The 23,045-nt window shown below is 34.6% G+C and overlaps 3 protein-coding genes across 4 annotated transcripts; all 3 read left to right on the top strand.

The window, feature by feature from the left end:
- Window positions 1-762: 762 nt before the first annotated feature.
- On the top strand, window positions 763-10,202 carry LOC102617803 (DNA-directed RNA polymerase II subunit RPB2). Its single transcript, XM_006487342.4, has 25 exons — window positions 763-1,244; window positions 1,326-1,547; window positions 1,636-1,926; window positions 2,104-2,301; window positions 3,302-3,366; window positions 3,449-3,535; window positions 3,623-3,743; window positions 3,858-3,902; window positions 3,993-4,130; window positions 4,243-4,315; window positions 4,472-4,548; window positions 4,653-4,760; window positions 4,849-4,965; window positions 6,582-6,737; window positions 6,826-6,930; window positions 7,055-7,180; window positions 7,267-7,344; window positions 7,443-7,538; window positions 7,627-7,742; window positions 7,859-7,928; window positions 8,007-8,060; window positions 8,143-8,286; window positions 8,370-8,669; window positions 8,820-9,242; window positions 9,361-10,202. The coding sequence occupies exons 1-25, from the start codon at window positions 990-992 to the stop codon at window positions 9,481-9,483; spliced, it is 3,588 nt and encodes a 1,195-aa protein (XP_006487405.2). The 5' UTR covers window positions 763-989; the 3' UTR covers window positions 9,484-10,202.
- A 3,895-nt stretch (window positions 10,203-14,097) lies between these two features.
- LOC102617521 (triosephosphate isomerase, chloroplastic) lies at window positions 14,098-18,193 on the top strand. Of its 2 annotated transcripts, XM_006487341.4 has the most exons (9): window positions 14,098-14,407; window positions 14,762-14,788; window positions 15,067-15,136; window positions 15,616-15,739; window positions 16,344-16,428; window positions 16,538-16,670; window positions 16,780-16,953; window positions 17,580-17,662; window positions 17,797-18,193. In XM_006487341.4, exons 1-9 carry the CDS (start codon window positions 14,246-14,248, stop codon window positions 17,851-17,853), a joined length of 915 nt encoding a protein of 304 aa, XP_006487404.2. In that variant the 5' UTR covers window positions 14,098-14,245; the 3' UTR covers window positions 17,854-18,193. The 2 variants fall into 2 exon arrangements, with proteins under 2 accessions (XP_006487404.2, XP_052288398.1); XM_052432438.1 differs by lacking the exons at window positions 14,098-14,407; window positions 14,762-14,788 and adding an exon at window positions 14,885-14,914.
- A 153-nt stretch (window positions 18,194-18,346) lies between these two features.
- On the top strand, window positions 18,347-21,992 carry LOC102617228 (disease resistance protein RPP13-like). The gene has a single exon (XM_006487340.4). The coding sequence runs from the start codon at window positions 18,898-18,900 to the stop codon at window positions 21,475-21,477; it is 2,580 nt and encodes an 859-aa protein (XP_006487403.2). The 5' UTR covers window positions 18,347-18,897; the 3' UTR covers window positions 21,478-21,992.
- The last annotated feature ends 1,053 nt before the right edge of the window (window positions 21,993-23,045 follow it).

Below are 23,045 nucleotides of genomic sequence, written 5' to 3'. Positions count from 1 at the left end.
AAATTATGCTATTGCAGTTGCTGTGAGTTCGAAAAGTAAAGTACATGCGTTTGGTAAATTTGATTACGAAAATATTGTCTTATTATATAATGACAAAAATAGACATAAGTTTAAATTGTCTTTTATTTTAGAGTATGTTTAATAAATTGTTTAGACATACATTTTTTTCTTAAACATGTAAAATTACATTAAAAGCTCAATTAAAAAAATATATAAAGAACTTCATAATATTTTACATAAAATATGATAAAAATTCATACTTAATCCAAATAAAATAAAAAGTAATATGTGTTACATTCACATTAACTTTTTTTGCGATAAAATTCCTCAATTATGACAGTAATATGATATATAATGATTTATATATTGGGATTTATGAATAAGTAAGATATAATGAGAATTGTCTTTTTATTAAAATACTAAGGTTATAATGAGAATTTTAAAGGGTATGGTAACTTATTAAATAAACTGTTTATGAAAAATAATCTTCTACTTATTTTTAAAATATGATGACAGAATAGAGAAAATTATAAAATAAGTTACTTTTACAAGATTTAACAAATACTATTTTTATCGAAAATCATGAAATAAGCAACTTATTAAATTTCAACCTTCATATCAAACCGAGCCCATATACATTCAGGGGTTGATATGTTAATATATAAATAGAGTTTCTCTGATTGTAGTAAGACCAAACTACAGGGGAGGTATCTAAACATTACCCATATTAAAAATTTTCTTTTCGAGCGGCGAAGAAGCTAACCAGGCGAGGCCGACATAACGAAAATAAAAGATGAAAAGCAAGCTACATCAATACGGATTTAGATTCAGTACGTTGTGAGTGTAAAAACGTAGTGAGGTGCAATTTCGAATCCCAACTGAAGGCTGAAGGAATCTCACAACAGAGCTATTCTCTTTTAGGGTTTGCGCTCTGGTTTCCAATTTGTGCGAAAATCGTAACTCTCTAGAGCTCTTGTTATAAGAAGAAGATGATGGAAGACGATTATGATTACGAAGAACAACATCAACAGGAGGAAGAGGATGAAGAGGAGGAGATCACGCAAGAGGATGCGTGGGCGGTTATTTCTGCTTATTTCGAAGAAAAGGGTTTGGTGAGGCAGCAGCTCGACTCTTTTGACGAATTTATCCAGAACACCATGCAAGAAATTGTTGATGAATCCGCGGATATCGAGATTCGGCCCGAATCCCAACATAATCCCGGCCAACAATCTGATTTTGCCGAGGTAACAAAAGCTTTTTTTTTTGGATTAAAACAAACAGAAATTATAGCATTTTGATTGAATTGGAATTGATTTGATATGCAGACCATCTACAAGATCAGTTTTGGGCAGATATATCTGAGCAAACCTATGATGACAGAATCAGATGGAGAAACTGCGACATTATTCCCAAAGGCTGCAAGATTGAGGAACTTAACCTACTCAGCTCCTTTATACGTGGATGTTACGAAGAGGGTTATAAAGAAAGGCCACGATGGTGAAGAAGTCACCGAAACCCAAGATTTCACTAAAGTTTTCATTGGAAAGGTGTGTGTAATTTATGTATTTATTTATTTTTAATGAAGGTATGGTTTTAGGCTTATCTATGCAAACTCACCAGTTAATGCATTTTTAGGTACCCATAATGCTTCGGTCAAGTTACTGCACACTGTATCAAAACTCTGAGAAGGATTTAACGGAGCTTGGGGAGTGCCCGTATGATCAAGGTGGATATTTTATCATCAATGGGAGTGAAAAAGTTCTGATTGCTCAGGAGAAGATGAGCACCAATCATGTCTATGTCTTCAAGAAGCGGCAACCTAACAAGTATGCCTACGTGGCAGAAGTTCGTTCTATGGCAGAGTCCCAGAACAGGCCACCGAGCACAATGTTTGTACGGATGCTTTCTCGGACTAGTGCCAAAGGGGTAATGATAAACTATTTAGCGTTTGAAGATGCTTTTTATTTTATTATTTTTTTTTTTTTTTGAACCTGTGATCTTGATTCTGTTTTCCTGCTATCGAAGCGGTTATTAGTAATATCTACCAATCATTTGTTGTATCTATGACTTGACTTTGTTTCCATTCAATTTAATTTGTTGTAGGGCTCTTCAGGGCAGTACATTCGTGCAACCCTTCCATACATTCGTACTGAAATTCCTATCATCATTGTTTTTCGGGCTTTAGGGTTTGTGGCTGACAAAGATATATTAGAGCACATTTGTTATGACTTCCAAGACACGCAAATGATGGAATTGCTTCGGCCTTCCCTTGAGGAAGCGTTTGTCATTCAAAATCAACAGGTATCCCTTTATTGCTGCCATGCATAATTTCTTTGAGAATGATTTGCCTTCTGTCGCATATTTTTTGAAATGCTAATTCCTGTGAGAGAAGTTGTATGCTTACTTTCTTGTGATATGGATAAACTTCTGATGTAAGATGTGCCTTTTTCATTCTATTGCATTTTTTCTTCTTTTTTGTTAGTGAATGGACCTTTTCTTGTTTAGACATGAGAATGTTATTTCATGAGAGCATACAATTTAATTATAGCAATAACAACTGAGCATGCTGCACAAGTTGAACTTTCTCTTGGTTGTCAGAAAAAATAGTTTATTATCCATATAACAGCCAGAAACACTTGTTCTTTTCCAATAGTATCTCTGAAGTCTCTTTTTATTTGCTTGTGAATTTTTTTTAAAGGCATGAATTAATATTTGAAATTAGTCGTTTCACTTGGTCTATAAGAATTCTCCTACTATCTTGAGAAGACATCTGCATCGTGTCTTTTAGTTTTCTAGTTTGATTTGGGATAATTCTTTTCTTTCATTCCAAAAGCATTGAATGTTGGGCGGAATAATTGCTATCCCACTGCAATTTCATATCATATGGAAGCAAGTGTGTGAAAAAGAGAAGAAGAATAAGAAGCGGTCTTTTTGGAATATAATAGGGTTTGCATAGTGGTAATTGATCTTTTAATTTTAATGATAAGAGTGTCAGAAGAAAAAGGGTTTGAAGAGTGAATTTTATTTCAAATAGGCCCATCCACACGTGTGTGAAGATAATCTATACTTTACTTGCTAATTAATTTACTTGTTATCTAACTTTTTTTTGTCTTTTTTGACATCAATTGGCTTGCTCTGTAAACTCTTTTATTGTTCTTCTCCACAAATGTGTTGAAGCTTGTATCAAAACTGTCTTGCTTTGTCTTCTTGCAATTTTCTTTTTCATTTTAATAGTTGCCTAAGATCATGATTTCAGCTGTTGGACCCCTTTGAAATGTAATGGTCCTCTCGTCTACTGCAGGTGGCACTCGACTACATTGGAAAAAGAGGAGCAACTGTTGGTGTAACTAGGGATAAAAGGATCAAGTTAGTGCTAGCTCAACATTTTTATTTTGGTTTCAAATCCTTGTGTGAACTTCTATCATGTTTATGGTGATTCTTCTTTCAGATATGCCAAAGAGATCCTTCAAAAGGAAATGCTTCCTCATGTTGGTACAGGAGACTTCTGTGAAACAAAGAAGGCTTACTATTTTGGGTAATTTTGATGCTTCTATATGCTTTAGCATTGGCATCGCTTCTGAGTAGTTTTTGTGGGTAAATATTTTATTGTTCCTGTCTCCAGATATATCATTCATCGGCTTCTTCTATGTGCACTTGGCCGGAGGGCTGAAGACGATAGGGATCATTACGGCAACAAGAGGCTGGACCTTGCTGGTCCTTTGCTTGGAGGCTTGTTTAGGATGGTTTGTTTGTTTATACATACATATATATATATATAGATATGGATACGCGTTAATATTAGTATGAAGTAATTTTTTCAGTTTTCTTAGTCTTTGATGATGATTGTATGAATGCAGCTCTTTAGAAAGTTGACCAGGGATGTAAGAGCTTACGTGCAAAAGGTTATTTCCCATAGACCTTGGTTTTTGTTTATGTCTCTCTCTCCCCTTTTCTTTTAATGGTTTTACTTACATTGCTTCATCATTTTATAGTGTGTTGATAATGGGAAGGATGTCAACTTGCAATTTGCAATCAAGGCAAAAACCATTACCAGTGGTCTCAAGTACTCACTTGCTACTGGAAACTGGGGTCAAGCAAATGCAGCTGGTACAAGAGCTGGAGTTTCACAGGTTTGCGACAATATTAGTTTTTCCATGTGAATACTAGAAGAGTTTCTCTGTTCCCTGACTGAAACATTTTTTTGTCCGTTAGAATAATTATATTACATTTATTCTTCTACAGGTGTTAAATCGTCTAACTTACGCCTCTACTTTGTCGCATTTGCGAAGATTAAATTCTCCCATAGGCCGTGAAGGTGAAATTACTTGTGCTTGAATCTGCTGGCATGATTTTTATTTCAGTTTGGAGAAGGAATTTTTCCTCATTGGCATCATCTTGTTTTATTTTATTTTAATTTTGTACCACTTATTATTTGTTTGCCTATTTGTCTAATGGAGTTTGTGTATACCAGGGAAATTGGCCAAACCTAGGCAATTACATAATTCACAGTGGGGAATGATGTGCCCAGCTGAAACACCTGAAGGGCAAGTGAGTAGTTTGCAAATTAAGTGAACTTCTGCTTGTATGTTGTTTCCATAACTCATTTGTTTTACAAAATGGTGCTTATGCATGTATTTTTCATGTTACATCAGGCTTGTGGTCTGGTAAAGAATCTGGCATTGATGGTGTACATAACAGTTGGATCAGCAGCATATCCGATTTTGGAATTTTTAGAAGAATGGGGAACAGAGAATTTTGAGGTGCATTCTTATTTGTTCTGTGGAACTGGAACCTGCTTTGATATTGGCCTTTCCATTTTCCTTCATTTCAGCTTTCTCTTGATTGTAGGAAATTTCTCCAGCAGTTATTCCTCAAGCTACAAAAATTTTTGTCAATGGTTGTTGGGTTGGTATTCACCGTGATCCTGAAATGTTGGTTAAAACTTTGAGAAGATTGAGGAGACGGGTTAGTATGCCTTTGTTAAATCTTTTAGGCAAACTTTTCCAGGAAGAGAAAACATTAGTCAAACTGCTTGCTCCACATGTTTTACTTATTTTTCTGTTAATCTTTTCAAGCACTTTGTTTTGTGCGATTGTATGTACACTCAAAACTTTGAGTTTGAATGGGTTGATGCATTGTTCTCGTTCTAATTTTTGTCTCATTAATCATTGCAGTATCATTATTCTGGATGTTCTCCTAATTTCTGTTCATCTCTCTCTTCCCTTGGGTTTTTTCTTTGGGGGATTGCTGGAAGAGAAAATGGTTGAGAAATGGTGTTTAGTTGTAAGATATTTGAAGTCATATGCTTGAACATATCTGTGCTGTTTATTGCTGAGAACAATATGAAGTTCTCTCTCTCTTCTATTTGGGTTTTTGGGTAGGGGGATGAGGGGAAGGGAAAATGGTTGAGAGCCGGTGTTTAGGTGTGACATTATTGAAGTCATATGTTTAAACTTATCTCTCCAGGTTGACGTTGAGAGCAATATGAAGCTAAAATAAAAATTGATAATGGATAACTTTCTGTTGAGAAGATCTATTTAGTTTGGCACAGAGAGACTACCATAGGGATGCTAACTGGAATGGAAAGTAAATACACTAAGTTTTGACGTTCTACATTTGTTATTGACCACTTCAATTCTTTGTTTGGTGGAACATGTAGAACATATGTTGTAGAACCGTTGATAAATTAATAGCCGAGAGATCATGAAAAATTTATTAATTTAGCAAATATTAATATATCAATAAATTAATAATTATTCATTTTCTGAAAGATAATACGGTTTATTAATTTCTAAAGATAATATCATGTTCATAATAGGAATTTTTATGAAGTATAGAGGAAGTATAATGAAAGAATTTAGTGATTCCATCAAGCTGTGTAGTATGATTATTGATTATATCTTGATTGAGTGAATTAGTCACTTGATAAGCCTTTGGTTGGATTGCATGGTTGGATCGCAATTACATGGTAACTTAACATACAAGAATTTTTGGAGTTGGAGGCACTACGTTAAGCTGATTTCTCTCTTATTTCTCTTAATATGGCATATAAAGTACAACAATGGCCCATCGTTTGGAAGGTGTAAAGTAAGCAATGATGACAGTTAAGCAACAATGACTAATAAAATGTGTAAAGCATTATGTCAGTACAACAATGAAAATCATAGACATATCTTATGTATTTAGTCTTAAATTAGTTAATTATTAATTTATTTATTAATTGGATCCTAAACAAAAATAATCAAATTCTTAATTTTCCACGTTGGCCCTAAGTTGGGACTCAAAAAAAACTATTATTTAATAGAGGCTATCAATGTCTTGAGTATTAATAAAATGAGGTTCTACTGTGCATGTTGACTAGACTATGGCTTGATACGTTGAAATCTTGGTTGCTTTGTTTGTTAAAAAACTATTGTCTCCAGACATATAGGACTGAGTTTATTCTGCTACAACAATGTTTTTCTATAATTGTATGGATCTATGAAAGCCATAGCATTGCTTTCTGATTGATTCACAGTCCTTCAATCTTTATTAGATATCACACGTTGGCTCACAGAACAGTGAAATGACTCTTTTCTTAGGTTGATGTCAATACTGAAGTTGGGGTGGTTAGAGATATTCGTTTGAAAGAATTACGGATATATACCGATTACGGTCGATGTAGTCGGCCACTGTTTATTGTAGAGAAACAAAGGCTTCTTATAAAGAAGAGAGACATCATTGCTCTGCAGCAGAGGGTGAGCCAATTAGATGTTTCTTTGCTTTTAGTCTTACAAATTACTTGTCCCTTTCAGTAATTAACATGAGTGGTATTTGGTCTTTCAGGAATCCCCTGAAGATGGTGGTTGGCATGACCTTGTGGCGAAGGGATTTATAGAATATATTGACACTGAAGAAGAAGAGACCACAATGATTTCCATGACAATTAATGTGAGTAAATTAAAATTTTTCGTCAAAGGATGTCTTCATACTATGTATTAGTATAATTATCAATTAGATCGCTTGAATGATATGATGCAATGAATGACGTTAAACTGCCACATATTTGTTTTAGGATCTTGTACAAGCAAGGCTTCATCCAGAAGAAGCTTATGCTGACACTTACACGCATTGTGAGATCCATCCATCCTTGATTTTAGGTGTATGTGCTTCAATTATACCGTTTCCTGACCATAATCAGGTAAGTTTTATATCTTTTTGGCATTTGTCTACAAAAATGTGTTTGAATTAAATTCCATCTCACTTTGTCATTCTTTATGCATTTAGTCCCCACGTAACACGTATCAATCAGCTATGGGTAAGCAAGCCATGGGGATCTATGTCACCAACTACCAATTTCGTATGGTATGCATTTGATTCCTCTTTAATCAATTGCAAGTTTCTGTTCTAAGCATGTAATGTTTTATGAATTAATGTGATTACTAATTCTTTTACATGCTCAGGATACTTTGGCGTATGTTCTCTATTATCCTCAGAAGCCACTTGTTACTACACGAGCAATGGAACACCTCCACTTCAGGCAGCTTCCGGCTGGCATTGTGAGTATAAAATTTGCAATTTTTTTTTTCAATTCCCCTTCTGGTAACAATTTGTTCTGAACTTTGTTCTTCTGTCACTCTACATTAGAATGCTATTGTCGCAATCGCTTGCTATTCTGGCTACAACCAAGAAGATTCTGTTATTATGAACCAATCGTCAATTGACCGTGGGTTCTTTCGATCTCTTTTCTTCCGTTCATATAGGTAACTGTATTTGCTTTGTCCTTTCTTCCTTTGTTCCTGCCTTAAAATTTTATATATTTAACCTTGTTTTTATTTTTTTGTTGGAGATTGATTAAATGTTGACTAATATTTCACAGAGATGAGGAGAAAAAGATGGGGACCCTTGTTAAAGAAGATTTTGGACGTCCAGATAGATCTAATACTATGGTGAATACTGAATTCAAGATATTGTTGGTTACTGGCTGCTTGTGAATGTTAGATATTAATCATATTTCTTTTTTACAGGGCATGCGGCATGGCTCTTATGATAAATTGGATGATGATGGTCTTGCGCCTCCTGTTAGTATATATATCACGCCCATTCTTTAAAAATAATTAAAATCGTTATTTTCTTGAATTAATTTTTTTCTTTTAAAATTAGGGCACAAGGGTTTCTGGTGAGGATGTGATCATTGGGAAGACCACTCCTATTTCTCAGGATGAAGCTCAAGGACAAGCGTCACGCTACACCAGACGGGATCATAGCATAAGCTTACGTCACAGTGAAACAGGGATGGTGGATCAAGTGAGTAGTGTTTATGTTCCCACTTCGCATCCATTATTTTCTTTATAACTGAAGTTTGCCTAATCATGTGCTTATTTTTGTAGGTTTTACTGACAACCAATGCTGATGGATTGAGGTTTGTGAAAGTGAGAGTTAGATCTGTCCGTATACCCCAGATTGGAGACAAGTTTAGTAGTAGGCATGGTCAGAAGGGAACTGTGGGCATGACTTACACTCAGGAAGACATGCCGTGGACGGTGGAAGGCATCACCCCTGATATCATTGTGAATCCACACGCTATTCCATCTCGCATGACTATAGGTCAGCTTATTGAGTGCATCATGGGGAAGGTTGCAGCTCACATGGGAAAGGAAGGTGATGCTACACCTTTTACTGATGTCACAGTAAGTAATAAACTTTCAAGTTTTAGATTTTGCAATATTTAAAAAAAAAAAATTCCAAACATTAAAACAGATCAGTACACATGAACTTGATAGTTGATTTGTGTTGTAAGTTGTAAAAGCTTCACTTTCAAATCTTATTTGATATTTTAGGTGGATAATATCAGCAAAGCTCTACACAAATGTGGGTATCAAATGCGTGGGTTTGAGACGATGTACAATGGTCACACTGGCAGACGACTCACTGCTATGATATTCCTTGGCCCCACATATTACCAAAGACTGAAGCACATGGTTGATGATAAAATCCATTCTCGTGGTAGGGGTCCTGTACAGATTCTTACAAGGCAGCCTGCTGAGGGACGATCTCGGGATGGTGGCCTTCGATTTGGAGAAATGGAGAGAGATTGTATGATTGCTCATGGTGCTTCCCACTTTCTCAAGGAGAGGTTGTTTGATCAGAGTGATGCATACCGTGTTCACGTATGTGAGCATTGTGGGTTAATAGCTATTGCAAATCTGAAGAAGAATTCATTTGAATGCAGAGGTTGTAAAAACAAAACTGATATTGTACAGGTGAGTTTTTCTATACGACCTCACTTTCTGCATTAGGCACTTCCAGATGCAAGGTTATTTTGTTTTCGTATTTTGGTGAGTGATTAATTTCTCGATGGCTCATGATTGTGTTTTACAGGTTCACATCCCCTATGCATGTAAGTTACTGTTTCAAGAGCTAATGGCCATGGCCATAGCACCAAGAATGCTCACAAAAGAGGACACTAAGCAATCCAAAGATCATAAGAAGAAAGGAGCTTAGAGCCCGTTTGGGACTAAAAGTACTTATGTTGGATGTTCGGCAACCAACTTCAAAAGGACTCATCAAAATTTAGGAGCACCAGAGGTGCTTTTTGAGGTAGCACATAGATGAATGCTTTTCTACTGCAGTTCCTGGAGTAATCTCCCAAAATTATTTAATTATTTTTTTTTCTAAAATTCTGAAAATTAACTGGACTGGTTAGAGTAGCCACAAATAGCTGTACAGGGGTTCAAATTAGTTTCTGATAGAGGCCACAAGTTATGGCAGATGCTGTTAGCTCATCCAAAGGAATTGAATGCTGAAAATGACTTGGAATATGGGCAAAAAATGGATAGACAATACTGTTACACGTTCCTTTTTCTTGTATGATGGATCGTAGCTTTTCGGGAGTAAATTGTGTCTTTTCCAGAGTGATATTACAGTATATCACGCTGATAACCTTATCAGACTGCCCATGTCCGAGTCACTTTGAAAGGCCAGCGAACGTCAAGGGTGGTATATGTTCGGCTTATGCGCTGGGGGACACATTCAATCAATTTATCTCAATGTTGAACAAGATAAGCCACCAATCAACCCAGCAACTTGGTTACTTGTAATTCATATTTGACTTGCTTGCAGTTGCAGTGTCCATAGTCAGTTTTGACTCTGAATTTCTTTGATGTGTAAATCCTGGAAGAAAACAAAACAGAAGGTTAATGACTGTGATCTCATTATCTCAACCGTTCTAACAATTCCCTTGTGATCTGAAAACCTCCTGAAATTCATCACAATTCGATTACATTTTAAAATCGATTAAATCAGCCGATGGCACAACTTGGAACATTTGGGCATAGATCAAAATTCTTTTGAGTGAGGATATTCTCACTGTGTTTTTCTTTTTTTCTAGCATTTTTATTTTAACAAAATAAGGATGTCCTTATTAGTGGAAGTGTCTTTTTTTCTTTTTTTGTCCATACGAATACGTTATTATACCTTTCAATGTAATAGAGTTAATATAGACATGTTATTAAACCGTACGTTTTAATAGGTGTTTGTATTAAAAAATAAATGCGCCTGGATGTATATATACACACATACATTTATATAATGTATGTATAGATTTATCTATATATATTAAGGTTTTAGTTATTTTACATGATGTAAGAAACATAAATTTTTCACAGTCATTTGATGAAAATTTAACGGTTGTGGAAATAATATAATTTTATTACCTTATATTCGCACAACCATCGAATTTTCATCAAACGGCTGTGGAAGAGTCATATTTCTTACACCATTATGTAAGATAACAAGCTCTATATATTAAAGTTGAGATTTACAATAAAATATAAAAAATATATAGATTTCAATAAATTAGAGTTTGTGTTTTTTGTACGTTAGTTGTTTTTGGTCTCATTAGAGAATTATTATTATTATTATTATTATTATTATAAAAAACAATTGCATCAGCATCCATTATCACGGATTTCCCTTATTATATTAGTAGTTGGGTGGACATCTAATCTAAATAATCAAACGTCTCGTGGTGCTTTCTTCCTCCCCATGACCGATAATGAGGTTTGATTCATCACGACCAACATTAAAAATCTGGGACCCATTTTGTTTCTGTAAAATTCCTCTACATTATTTTTTGTATTTTGTATTTTTTTTTTCAAAGGTTTCTTTGTTCGTCAATTGGTAAATTGATTTATCAATTGATTTTGTATTGTGTTTACTTTCTAAAGTGGGAGTAACGAATATAGATTTTTTCCATTCTAATATTTACTTCACTAAACTAGGAAGGAATTAGGAATCTCACTCCGTGAGTCCCACCTATTTTTTGGAGTGGGGAGTGAGAGTGAGACTCCCATTAGGGGAGGTGGGAGGTGGTGGGAGTGGGAATCCACTCCCACCTCTCCCCACCTCTTCCTTTTCTACCTTTTTTTTAATTTAATTCAATTTAATATTTTATAATTAATAAAATAAAATAAATAATATTATATTTATTTGAATAATATTATTATATTTAACTAAATAATAATTTGCATTGATTCTAAGTTAAAATTATTTAAAAATAATATTATTATATTAATAGAGAATTAATAAATATAATATTATTATATTTATTTTAAAAATAATAGTACTATATTTATTTAATAATAATTAATAATAATAAATAGTTTATTCTAAGAAAATATTAATTTTGTACTAAATAATATTATATTATTATTTTATATAATAATAAATTTAATATAATTTTATTAAATAAAATAAAATAACGTTTCATTTTATATTAAAATTAATAAAAAAATGTGATGTTCATAATTAAGAATATTAATAATTATTATAAATTTACAAATATAATAAAATAAATATTTATTCATTAAATATATTTGTTATTAGCTTTGTAATTAAAAACTATAATTCTTTAAATAAAAATAAAATTATAATTTGAAACTATTTACTCTCAATCTAAGATAAAGTAAATACATAAATTAGATTTTGATTTTTATTTCATGCTTTCATTTCAGTGTAAGTAAACAACATACTCTCACTCTCACTCCACACTCTCAATCTTAAGATTCTCACTCCTTAAAATTCTCACGCCAATCTAAAACGTAAACTCTACCTTAAAGCTTATAATCGATAGATTTATTTACGCTTGACTGGCAATGAAATCCACGTGTACGGCCACCGAAGCCCGTGGCCGCAGATTCCATTACTAAGACCCAAATCACTTATCCAAAACCAGTCTTTTCAGTGTAGACCACGTGGCAGAAGGACAAAGTTGTTAATATTATCACTGATTGAGAAAAAATTAAAAAAGAAGAAAGAAAACAAAATTGAGTGCGAAGCCGTCTTTACTCTTTTACTTTTTTAAAACTAAAGTACGGCGCTGCTCTTCCTCAAGGGTGGGCAGTAAACGGCGTCGCTTTTGTCCTGTTTCAAAAATGTTTCTAGTTGAACATCAACACTGAACAGTGACCTCTAGTCTCCACGACCGTGAGTGTCTTCATTTTCTTCATTTTTTTTTCTGCAATATAGCTTTAAGCTCCGTGCCTTTCGAGCGCGTCGGTGCACTCTTCACTTAAATATTAATTATTAATTATTACAATAAAAAGTTTACAACCTGCTAAAATAGTCCAAATAATTTTTTTTAAAATTAGGTCAAATTTTAGGAAAATCTCTCAAAATTTATATGAGCACACTTATGTGAATTAATTTATCTAAAAGTTTACAAGGGCTCATTTGGCATACCAAATTAGATTTGATTAGATTGGACTGGATTAGATAAGATAGGATTAAATTGGATTGGATAATACTGGATTATATATAATATTATGTTGTGTTTGAATTGGACTATAAATAATCATGTCTTGTGTTTGGTATGTTATAAGATTAGCTAGTAATTAATAATTTATTTTATATATTAATTTATCAAAATCATCTTAGATTTATTTTAAAATGACATGTAATATAATCTAACTTAAAATAATAATTATTGGTAAAATTATTAAAAAATGTAAAATCTTCCCTTAATTTTTTTTATATTTAACATATTATAGTTTTTAATCCCATGAATAGTTGAGGACAAAGTTTTAGCTTAGAAAATGTAATCTGGAGTCCCCTTGGAATGAAATTTTACTACTATTTATGATTAAGTGGTGGGCCTATTATTGTTATCCTACCTTTACTTTTTTTACACCAAACATGATATAAAAATTATTTTACACTAAAATTATACAATCTTGTGATATATAACTAAAATCAAACGGCCCCAAGTGTAATATTTATATAAATATCACAATCAATGTGAAGTTAAGAGAGGGCCAGGGCTGCAATCTAGTAGCATTTGAAAAATTCTTTTAAGGCCTAGTAATTTTAAAAAATTACTTTATAGTAAAATAAGTAATGTTCCTATTGCTTTTTAGCACAATTTTTTGTAGTTTTAACAAAATTAATTAATTAGTCCCTAAAAAAATCATATATTTAACAAGAAAATTCATAACGGCCTCAATAGATAATATTTATTGAAAAGATATTTTAGTTTAACTATGATTAAAAAAAGTCGTAACTTTACGATTGACCATAATTGAAATGACTATCTAAGACTATAAAATTATAATTAGTTAGAAATATTTCTCTCATATTAGCCACTTAGGAATGAGTTTAAAACTTGCTCTATCTTTCTTCTGGTTTGTTTATGTAATCTCAAGTGATGAGTTTATCATTCTCTTGAATTATTGGTAGTGTATGTCTTTTATTCTAAAATATCTTCTGAACATATTTCTCATAATATTTTCTCTTCTTTTTAATCATGTATTTCTTTTTGTTTTGAGATATTTTAACTTATTGCTGGATTGTTTTTTAAATAATGATTGAAATTTTTATCTTGCTATGACATAACTAAATAAAAAAAACCAATTGCTTGCTCATTTTAAATGATTTCTATATTTGAAAATTAAACCGAACTGAACCCAAGTTTTCGGTTCAGTTCGGTATAGTAGTAGTCACACTTCAACATTCAACAACCCGTCTTCTCGCGTAAATACCACGCTCCAAAGAATCGCGTGAATCCCAGAAGGGTTCATCTTCACGAACTTCGATCACACCATAGGGTAAAAAAAAGGGGTAAAAATTTTCACCAACCGAACACCACAACGTGACCCTTCGTCCCACCCTCTCCACCAACCAAACACACATACACAAAGGCTGAGCAAGAGCAAGAGCAAGAGCCAAAGCAGCTGAGATTATAATTTGACTTTCACTTTGACTTTTCACAATGGCGTCAATGGTCTCCACAAACTGCGCTCAATTCTCCGGCCTGCGCCGCTCATCGCCCACACAGTCTTTTTCACAGCACGTCAACTCTCACCTCCGCCTCTTCTCTTCTCGTAGACCTCGCCGCGGCAGCAGCGTTGTCGCCATGGCCAGCTCCAACAAGGTACTCAATTTTTTTCTTTCAAAAAAATTATATTTTCTTGTTTAATTTTTATTTTTTGAATGCAAGCAAGCAAGCATCATTTGTGTAAATTATAATAGATCCAGCATCGGCGTCTTCTAATTTATTTGCGAGAGGAAATTTTTATAGTGCATTATTCTCTATAGGGAATCTAAACTCATTAGGTGATTTTAATTTAAAAAGCAATTTTGTGATGTCTCTACTTCAAAGGATGCCCTTTTTGCTTTTTGTTATATTGATTTTTTTTTTAAAAAAAATTCATACATTCTTACATGCTACATATTGGCACATTTTTTCTGTTCACTAACAAATCTTCTTTTGTCTTTGTGTTTGCAGTTCTTTGTTGGGGGAAACTGGAAGTGTGTAAGTAGCTGTCTTTGAGTACATTTGTTCTTCCGTTGAAATTCTCTACGTCCTTAAAAGAATATGGAATTGAAAATAATTATCATTTCAGAAGCATTTCACATTAACAATATGCATTTTCAAACCGTATGTGGCATTGGTTCTGCAAAAGTCTCTTCTGCTTTTCTTTTTTTCCAATTTTTTTTATTGCTACTCTAAATATTGAGGTTACATGGATTTTGGTAATTTATTTCTTTTCTCCATTTTGAATTTTTTTTTTTCATTGTTGTATTCTATAGAATGGAACAAAGGAATCTATCACCAAGCTTGTTTCGGACCTGAACGATGCAAAGTTGGAGGCAGATGTTGGTGAGATGATGCTTCTATTATCATCTTTAGATGCATATTTAGTTATAAGGTTTCACTGTGAACATTATGTTTGGGTTTATCTGCTTGTTGCTGATGTTTGCTCTATTTTGGAAAAGGATTTGGTTTGGGCTATACTAGTAGTAAATTCCCATTTTGCAATTTCAGGTCTCAACGTCTCATAGTCAGGTAGTTTGATCTTCAAACCAAAAGTGTAAACCAGGTTTATTTCCACATAATTTTCTACAAAATGGCATGTAACAGTTGTACTTCCCCATGTTTTAAAAAATTAATAAAGTTGGAAGTTTTCTTCAGTGTCCAACCATTTGTTTAAGATTGATTTTTTGTATTGAGGGTTTGGCATTCTGATCATCAACAGAAAGTTTAGAAATGTCCCTTATATCTTGTACTCTGTTGGAATTTATGCTATGTTAGTAAAAGTTTAGAAAGCGCTTAATGCTTTATTCTTTTGAGTTTGACAGATGTTGTGGTAGCGCCTCCCTTTGTTTACATTGATCAAGTGAAGAATTCATTAACAGATAGAATTGAGATAGCAGCTCAGAACTCTTGGGTCGGAAAAGGTGGAGCATTTACAGGAGAAATCAGGTAGCCTGCTCCTCTTTGGTGGGCATGTGGGAATTGTTCATAATTCTGTGACCCTTGATTTAATTTTTTTATTGTTAACTTTTTTTCTTTATTGATGCTGATTTGAAGGGGGATTACTGTCAGTGGACAAAAATTTTTGTATGCTGATCTAGTGTTAGAACTATTGATTCTTCACTAATAGGATTATATTTTTTTTACTAATAGTGTTAACGTGACCATCCAGCATAAGCTGCTTTCCTTGTTGCTAATTTAGGGTTTTGTTCATGATGTGGCGTGCTGAATTGACTTTTGGCACTTGGTTCTTCAGGTTCCTTGTGTACAAAGGATGAATATGAACGTCATGACAGTTTTTCCTTAACTATAATAGTGTCTAACATCTAACAAGTATCTTTAGTACATATGTTTCCGTTGACCAACCTTAGAGGTGCATCACTTTACTTCATGTGAATTTTGCTCATTCTATTATGATTTCAGTTTTTATCATCTATAGAGTTGGTTTGTATATGGGCTCTCCTTGATGTGGTAATGTAATGCGTGATGTTTGGTTTTGGTTATTATTGCACTTCTACTTGCCTCTTTATGATAACTGTAATCCGTTTTCTAGTGTGGAACAACTGAAAGATATTGGCTGCAAGTGGGTTGTTCTGGGGCATTCTGAGCGCAGACATGTTATTGGTGAAGATGATCAGGTGATGATTTTGAAACTTTGTTCTCGGAGATTTGAGATAACATATGACTATTGGTTTTTCTTATTGATTAGCTATATTTAAAATTTGACTGAAAAATTATCAACTTCAGTTTATAGGGAAGAAAGCTGCCTATGCCTTGAGCGAGGGACTTGGTGTAATAGCTTGTATCGGGGAACAGTTGCAAGAGAGAGAAGCAGGAAAAACTTTTGATGTCTGTTTTCAGCAACTTAAAGCCTATGCAGGTGATTTCAAGCTGGTGTTTCTTTTCTCATGAACGGTAACAGTCAATCAGATTATATTGTGAAAATAAAACGACTGTATTCAAACTTCAGCAACCTCCATCTTGTGCAGATGCTATACCCAGTTGGGATAATGTAGTCATTGCATATGAGCCTGTATGGGCTATTGGAACTGGTAAAGTGGCCACCCCCGAGCAGGCTCAGGAAGTACATGCTGCTCTTCGTGATTGGCTTAAAAACAATGTCTCAGCAGACGTTGCCACTAAAACACGTATTATCTATGGAGGTACTTTATTTATTGCATCTTTTTTCTATATTTTTATTTGTTTGCTTGCTGCTGCAGAAAATAGTTCTTTTGTATACAAAGCGTTTGTTGCCTTATCATGTTGTAATGGGTGTTTTTCAACTGTATCATCAGAGATGGGACTTGATTATACTTATTAGTAAGGATACTTTACAGTCAGCTGTTGTGATTTTGTAGCTCTTTGTCTGATAAATTTGTTACCTCTGTGTCATTTACTTGGAATTAATTACAAATAAAGATTGGATGTAATATTTTCTGAGGATAAGACGGCAGCTTGTTATGTTGCTCGGTTGAATTAGTTAGGTTGGTTATTTATTTATTTATTTGGTGGTTACCTTGTCAAGATTTCTTGCCAAACTTGAAACCTGAATAGATTATTGTCCTTTCAAGTTAGAAAAATCAATTTTATCTTATTCATGGGAATTGGCATTCAGTCCTATTGTATGATGAAAGCCATCATTTTCCATTTGAACCAAAAGCCTTCGATAACAGTGGTTCCTTAAGTGTATTGGTTTTACAATGCTTGTTAAGGTGTTCAGATCTCCTTGATATGCTGATTGTTGATTGCCTAAGTTAAAAGTCTAATGACCTCTGAATTCCTTTCACAGGGTCAGTAAATGGAAGCAATTGTGCTGAACTTGCAAAACAAGAGGATATTGATGGTTTTCTGGTTGGTGGCGCTTCCTTGAAGGTTGGTTTCTCCAGTATTTTTGTTTCAAAATTATATTCATTAAAGCTGAAAATATTTTGCTCTGGATAATTCAGAACACTTCCTACTTCAATGAGTTAGTACAAGTGGTAATAGTGTGCTTTTTGGTGATGCAGGGCCCAGAGTTTGCTACCATTGTCAATTCCGTAACATCCAAGAAAGTAGCTGCTTGATGTATAAACCTGTTCTGTCAAGATCAACCAATAATAATGGGCTAAGAGAATCTATATCAGTTTAAAGCTAATTAGTGTAACCAGCCTATGCCCTTGCTATGTTCAATGAAAGTTTTGATAGTTTATTTATTTGTTTCTCCTTCCCCAAACAATCGGAGATTCCTTCTGTTTCTCTATCGTGGGCTGAACTTGTTTGATACCGGACAGGAGAACAATATACAGTTATGTTGATGGCACCGATTACATACATTTTGTTTTTTGGTTTCCTGTCACGACACAATACAGGGTTTACTAATAAAATCTCAGCATCTTATGTTGCTCATTCCTGAGCATTCTGTCATTTTACCTGTTTGACACTCTTATCTACGGTGCATGCTACTCTCTCTCATGTGCCATTCCAAATCCAATATTCAAAAGATCAGAGTCAGCTTCTCTATTATGGAACATGAAAAGTGGTCGTTGCTTGCTCGTGCACTTCGTCGCTATCAGCGGACCAGCGGATATCTAGGCAAATCTTCCATGGACCTCCGTCTTCCCGCGAGTCTACAGTGGTATCACCAAGTTCTGTGCTGTTACGTCTACCATGCTGGGGGTGGGGGAGTCATTTGACACGTTTGATAAGTTTCCACTTCCCCCCACCACAACTAAAACTTACATAAGCATAAACATTTGATTTGTGACAAATCGTCATTTTGGAAATTGATTCAGTCAATACAACTGAGGTCAAACGATGACTTTTGTTTGCATTCATAGACGTCGGCTCAAAGGGGCACTCTTTCGTTAAAAAATTAATGTCAAACACCTACTTTCCATTATATAATGCTATATACTTACGTAATATAGCTGGTAATGCATCACTCACTCACGTGGCCAAATAAGAAGAGACGGAAAAGGATGCATTTACTATAGATGATGATGATGATGAAGCTAAGGAAGGTTCAACGCTGTATTTAGTAAGACAGTGGAAAATTCTTGTAAATGGATTGTGAGTTGACTTTCGAATAACTCTACATCTGGAGAGACAGCACCTTTCCAATACGAGAGATGGCTGAAGCTGCAGTGCTCTATGCTGTGCAAAGACTTTCTGATTTACTAACTCAAGAAGCAGTGTTCTCGCAAGGAGTGAGAGGTGAAGTCCTGTGGCTGCAAAGAGAATTGACAAGAATGCAAGGTTTCCTGAAAGACACGGATCAACAACAGGACACAGATGATGGAGTTCGCCGCTGGGTATCTGAAGTTAGAAATGCTGCTTACGATGCTGAGGATATTGTGGACACCTTCATGGTCCAACCAGCTGATGGAGGAGGATTTTGGGCTAGTTTGAAGAAGTATGCTTGCATATTAAACCGAGGAGTGAATCACTATGGTGTTGGGAAGGATATAGAAGAATTGAAGGGAAGGATTATTGATATTTCTCGTGGTGCAGAAGCTTATGGTATCAGAACCATCAGCTGTACAGAAAGGAACAGAAGCTTGACTGAGCGATTCAGGCATATTAGAAGGACCTCCTCTAATGCAGGCAACGAGCAAGTTGTTGGTTTTGAAGAGAATACAAAGATGTTGATCAAGCAGCTTCTTAAGGATGAGCAGCAACGTTTTGTGATTTCAATATTGGGCATGGGTGGCTTGGGCAAAACGACTCTTGCTCGAAAGCTCTTTAACTCTACTGATGTAAAAGGAGGATTTGATTGCCGTGCCTGGGTTTGTGTAACTCAGGAGTATACAACACGAGATCTTCTCCAGAAAACAATAAAATCCTTTCAGAAGCCCAAAATAGAGGATTTGGAATTGATGGAAAGGATGACAGAAGAAGACTTGGAACTGCATCTTTATGAGTTCTTGGAAGGGCGGCGATACTTGGTGGTCGTTGACGATATATGGCATAAAAGTGCCTGGGAGAGCCTAAGAAGAGCCTTCCCAGACAATGGGAATGGAAGTAGGATCGTAATAACCACTCGCAATGAACCTGTTGCTATGATCACAGATGAGAAGAACTTCGTTTACAAACTTAGATTTTTGAATCAAGAGGAGAGCTGGAAATTGTTTTGTAAGAAGGCCTTTCCAGATACTGCCGATGGTCAGGCAACTGTCTGTTCTCCGGGGTTAGAGAAGTTGGGAAGGGAAATGGTGGAAAAATGTCGCGGTTTACCACTTGCAATAATAGTATTGGGTGGGTTGCTATCAAGAAGAGATTCTCATGAGTGGCATACGGTGAAGAACCACCTATGGTGGCATTTGACACAAGATTCAGATCATGTTTCACCTATACTAGCCTTGAGCTACGATGAACTGCCATATCAGTTGAAGTCATGCTTTCTGTATTTGAGCCTTTTTCCTGAAGACTCTTTGATCGACACAGAAAAACTGATCCGGTTGTGGATAGCAGAGGGTTTTATTCCAGAGGAAGAACAAGATATGGAGAATGTTGCTGAGGAATACCTGAAAGAGCTCATCGACCGAAGCATGATTCAAATAGCTGAAAGATATTTGGATAAGGTCAAGACATGTCGCATCCATGATTTGATACGAGAACTTGCAATCAAGAAAGCCAGGGCATTAGAATTTCTTGATGTGTATGATGGGAAAGTAAATCTATCTTACTCTTCTACATCATTGACTCGTAGACAAGTTATTCCTTCTGGAAACATGAAGTATGTTTCGTTGGTACATTTTTATCCACGGCTAAGATCACTATTGTTTTTCAATCCTGATCGTGAGTCGATCAACATAAAGCATCTGCAAACTCTATGCTCAAGCCTCAGATTTCTAAGGGTGCTAGATTTGGAGGATACTAGAATTGAACACAGTGGAAAAGTTTTGAGGTTGACTGATTCGATAGGAAAACTGATTCACCTGAGGTACTTTGGGTTCAAATGCAATAGCTTAGTGGAGTTCCCACGATCCATTGGCAACCTGCAGTGCCTAAAAACCATGGTTGCCAGTGGTAACTCTTGCTGGAAGCTGCCTTCTCAGATAAGCAAGCTCCATCAGTTAAGACATCTCATAGCTCGTCCTCTTGGTCACCTTCAGGTTAGTACATTAACAAACCTCCAGACTCTTAAGTACGTAAACTTTCAACAGTGGGATGCGGTTGATGCGAGGAATTTGATTAATCTTCAAGAGTTGGAGATACGTGAGATACCTTATACAAATATGAATTTCATATTGCAAGTGAATAGCCTTCGGAGTTTAACATTGCAGACAGACACAGCCTTTAATACGCTGCTTCCCCTTTCTCGTTGTCCGAATCTCATCAAACTGAAGTTGGAAGGAAAAATCAATATTCTACCCAGAAGTAGTGATGAGTTTCCACCAAATCTTTCTGTCCTGGTCTTATATGGTTCATTGCTCAAGGAGGACTCTATACCAATATTGGAAATGTTGCCGAGCCTAACAATTCTTCACCTGGGAAATGATTCCTTCTCTGGAAAGAAAATGGTCTTCTCCATGGCAGGTTTTCCTCAACTCCAAGTTCTAAGACTTTCTTGGTTGCGCTTGTTAGAGACATTAGTGGTGGAGTCTGGAGCTATGCCTAGACTCAAATATTTCAGCATTGAAGACTGCAACAACCAATTGATGGTCCCAGAAAGATTGAGGATGCTCCCACTCCCCCAAGAATTGTGATACCACACTATATGCTTGTTCTGTGAGTCATCTGACACTTACCCTCATATAGACAACATTTATATTCTCTAGAGTATGCTTTTTTTTTTTTTTAATAAATCTATATATAATATTTTCAATTTGAGATATATTGTAATTGTTTGTCTTCATCTACTCATGTTCCCTTGTTATTCTTGAATGCAAATGTTTGCATATAGTTTCCATTTGCAGAAAAGCGTGCATCTAAAGTATCCATGCTTAAGTAGTTCATTCATTTTCTACAATGTGCTAGCTTTGAGCATACTTTACAGAAAATTCTGGTGACTTTTTATGTAACCAGGATTCTTTGACAATGATGGAAAAATCTTTTGTGGGTTTGGGGCTCCATGGGGTTTTACCCCTAACCAGGTGAATTTTGAATAATTTTTAGAAAATAAGAAAAAATAATCTCTAAATTCTTAATGGGGTGGGGTTTGCTTTTGTACTTCTCATCCCACCCCAATCCCCATTATATATAAATATTTTTTTAATTTTTATTTCATCAGTTACAATGTTAGTTAATAAATTTTCTTTTTATTTTTACTTGATATAAATAGGGTATAACTTAAAAAAACCCTACAATATAATTTTTATTTAACTTGAGATATTGTTATGTTTTTTTTCTCTTAAGATACTACTTTCTTCAAACATTTTTCAATTTTGATATTATTTCAAACATTTGGAGATTTTTTAAAAATAATTTAAATACTTTATAATATGGTAATGATTTTATTGAAGTCTTTAATTTTTAATTTATTGAAATCATGTATCTATATCTCTTATAAAATAAATAAATGGGGAATGAGATGAGGATAAGAAAATCATTCCCCAAGTGAAGATTCATCATCCCCACCCCATTGTCATTCCTATCATGCTCACAGCAAATTTATTTCCAATCAATACATTGAGCCATTGACTAGCTATTGATGCCTAAATGCAGCCAACACATGATTTTGATTCTCCTATGATTAAATATCCTCTAGTTCAATCAGAGCAATTTGTTATCATTTCTGTTTTCAACTTCTTATTTAGAACTATATATATATATATAGAGAGAGAGAGAGAGAGAGAAAGAGAGAGTACATTTGAATCTCAATTTTTGTGCCAATGTTATTGGTCGTAATATCATGCAACATGATAAGGATCCAGTGCTGAGCTTAGTTTTTATTGATCATAATCTAAAATAATTTTGATCATTAATTTAATGTTTAATAAAAATTTAGTTCAACACTGAATCCTAATTCCATACAAAAAAATTTCAGACAAAAATCAAATGTACCGGAAAGGAGCTTAACATGAATACCAAATAAAAAATTTATTGAAAACGAAAGAAAAAAGAAAAAAAAATTCGCTTTTACCAGATTACTTTTCTTCACTTCTGTTTGCTTGTACTTCACTTCAAAAGCCTAATGATCTGGCAATGCCAAGCAATTACCTCTGATTTCAAGCATTTAATATGGCATCAAACACTTGAGTGAGCATAAATCCAAAGAAAAAGTTCCCCAGTGAGTCTCTACACTCAAAGCATTTATTCCAAATTAAACTTCCTA

This window comes from Citrus sinensis, chromosome 8, assembly GCF_022201045.2.
Source record: "Citrus sinensis cultivar Valencia sweet orange chromosome 8, DVS_A1.0, whole genome shotgun sequence".
NCBI lineage: Eukaryota > Viridiplantae > Streptophyta > Magnoliopsida > Sapindales > Rutaceae > Citrus > Citrus sinensis.
The sequence above is the reverse complement of the archived record's forward strand: the minus strand, read 5'-3'. Positions and strand labels throughout refer to the sequence as shown.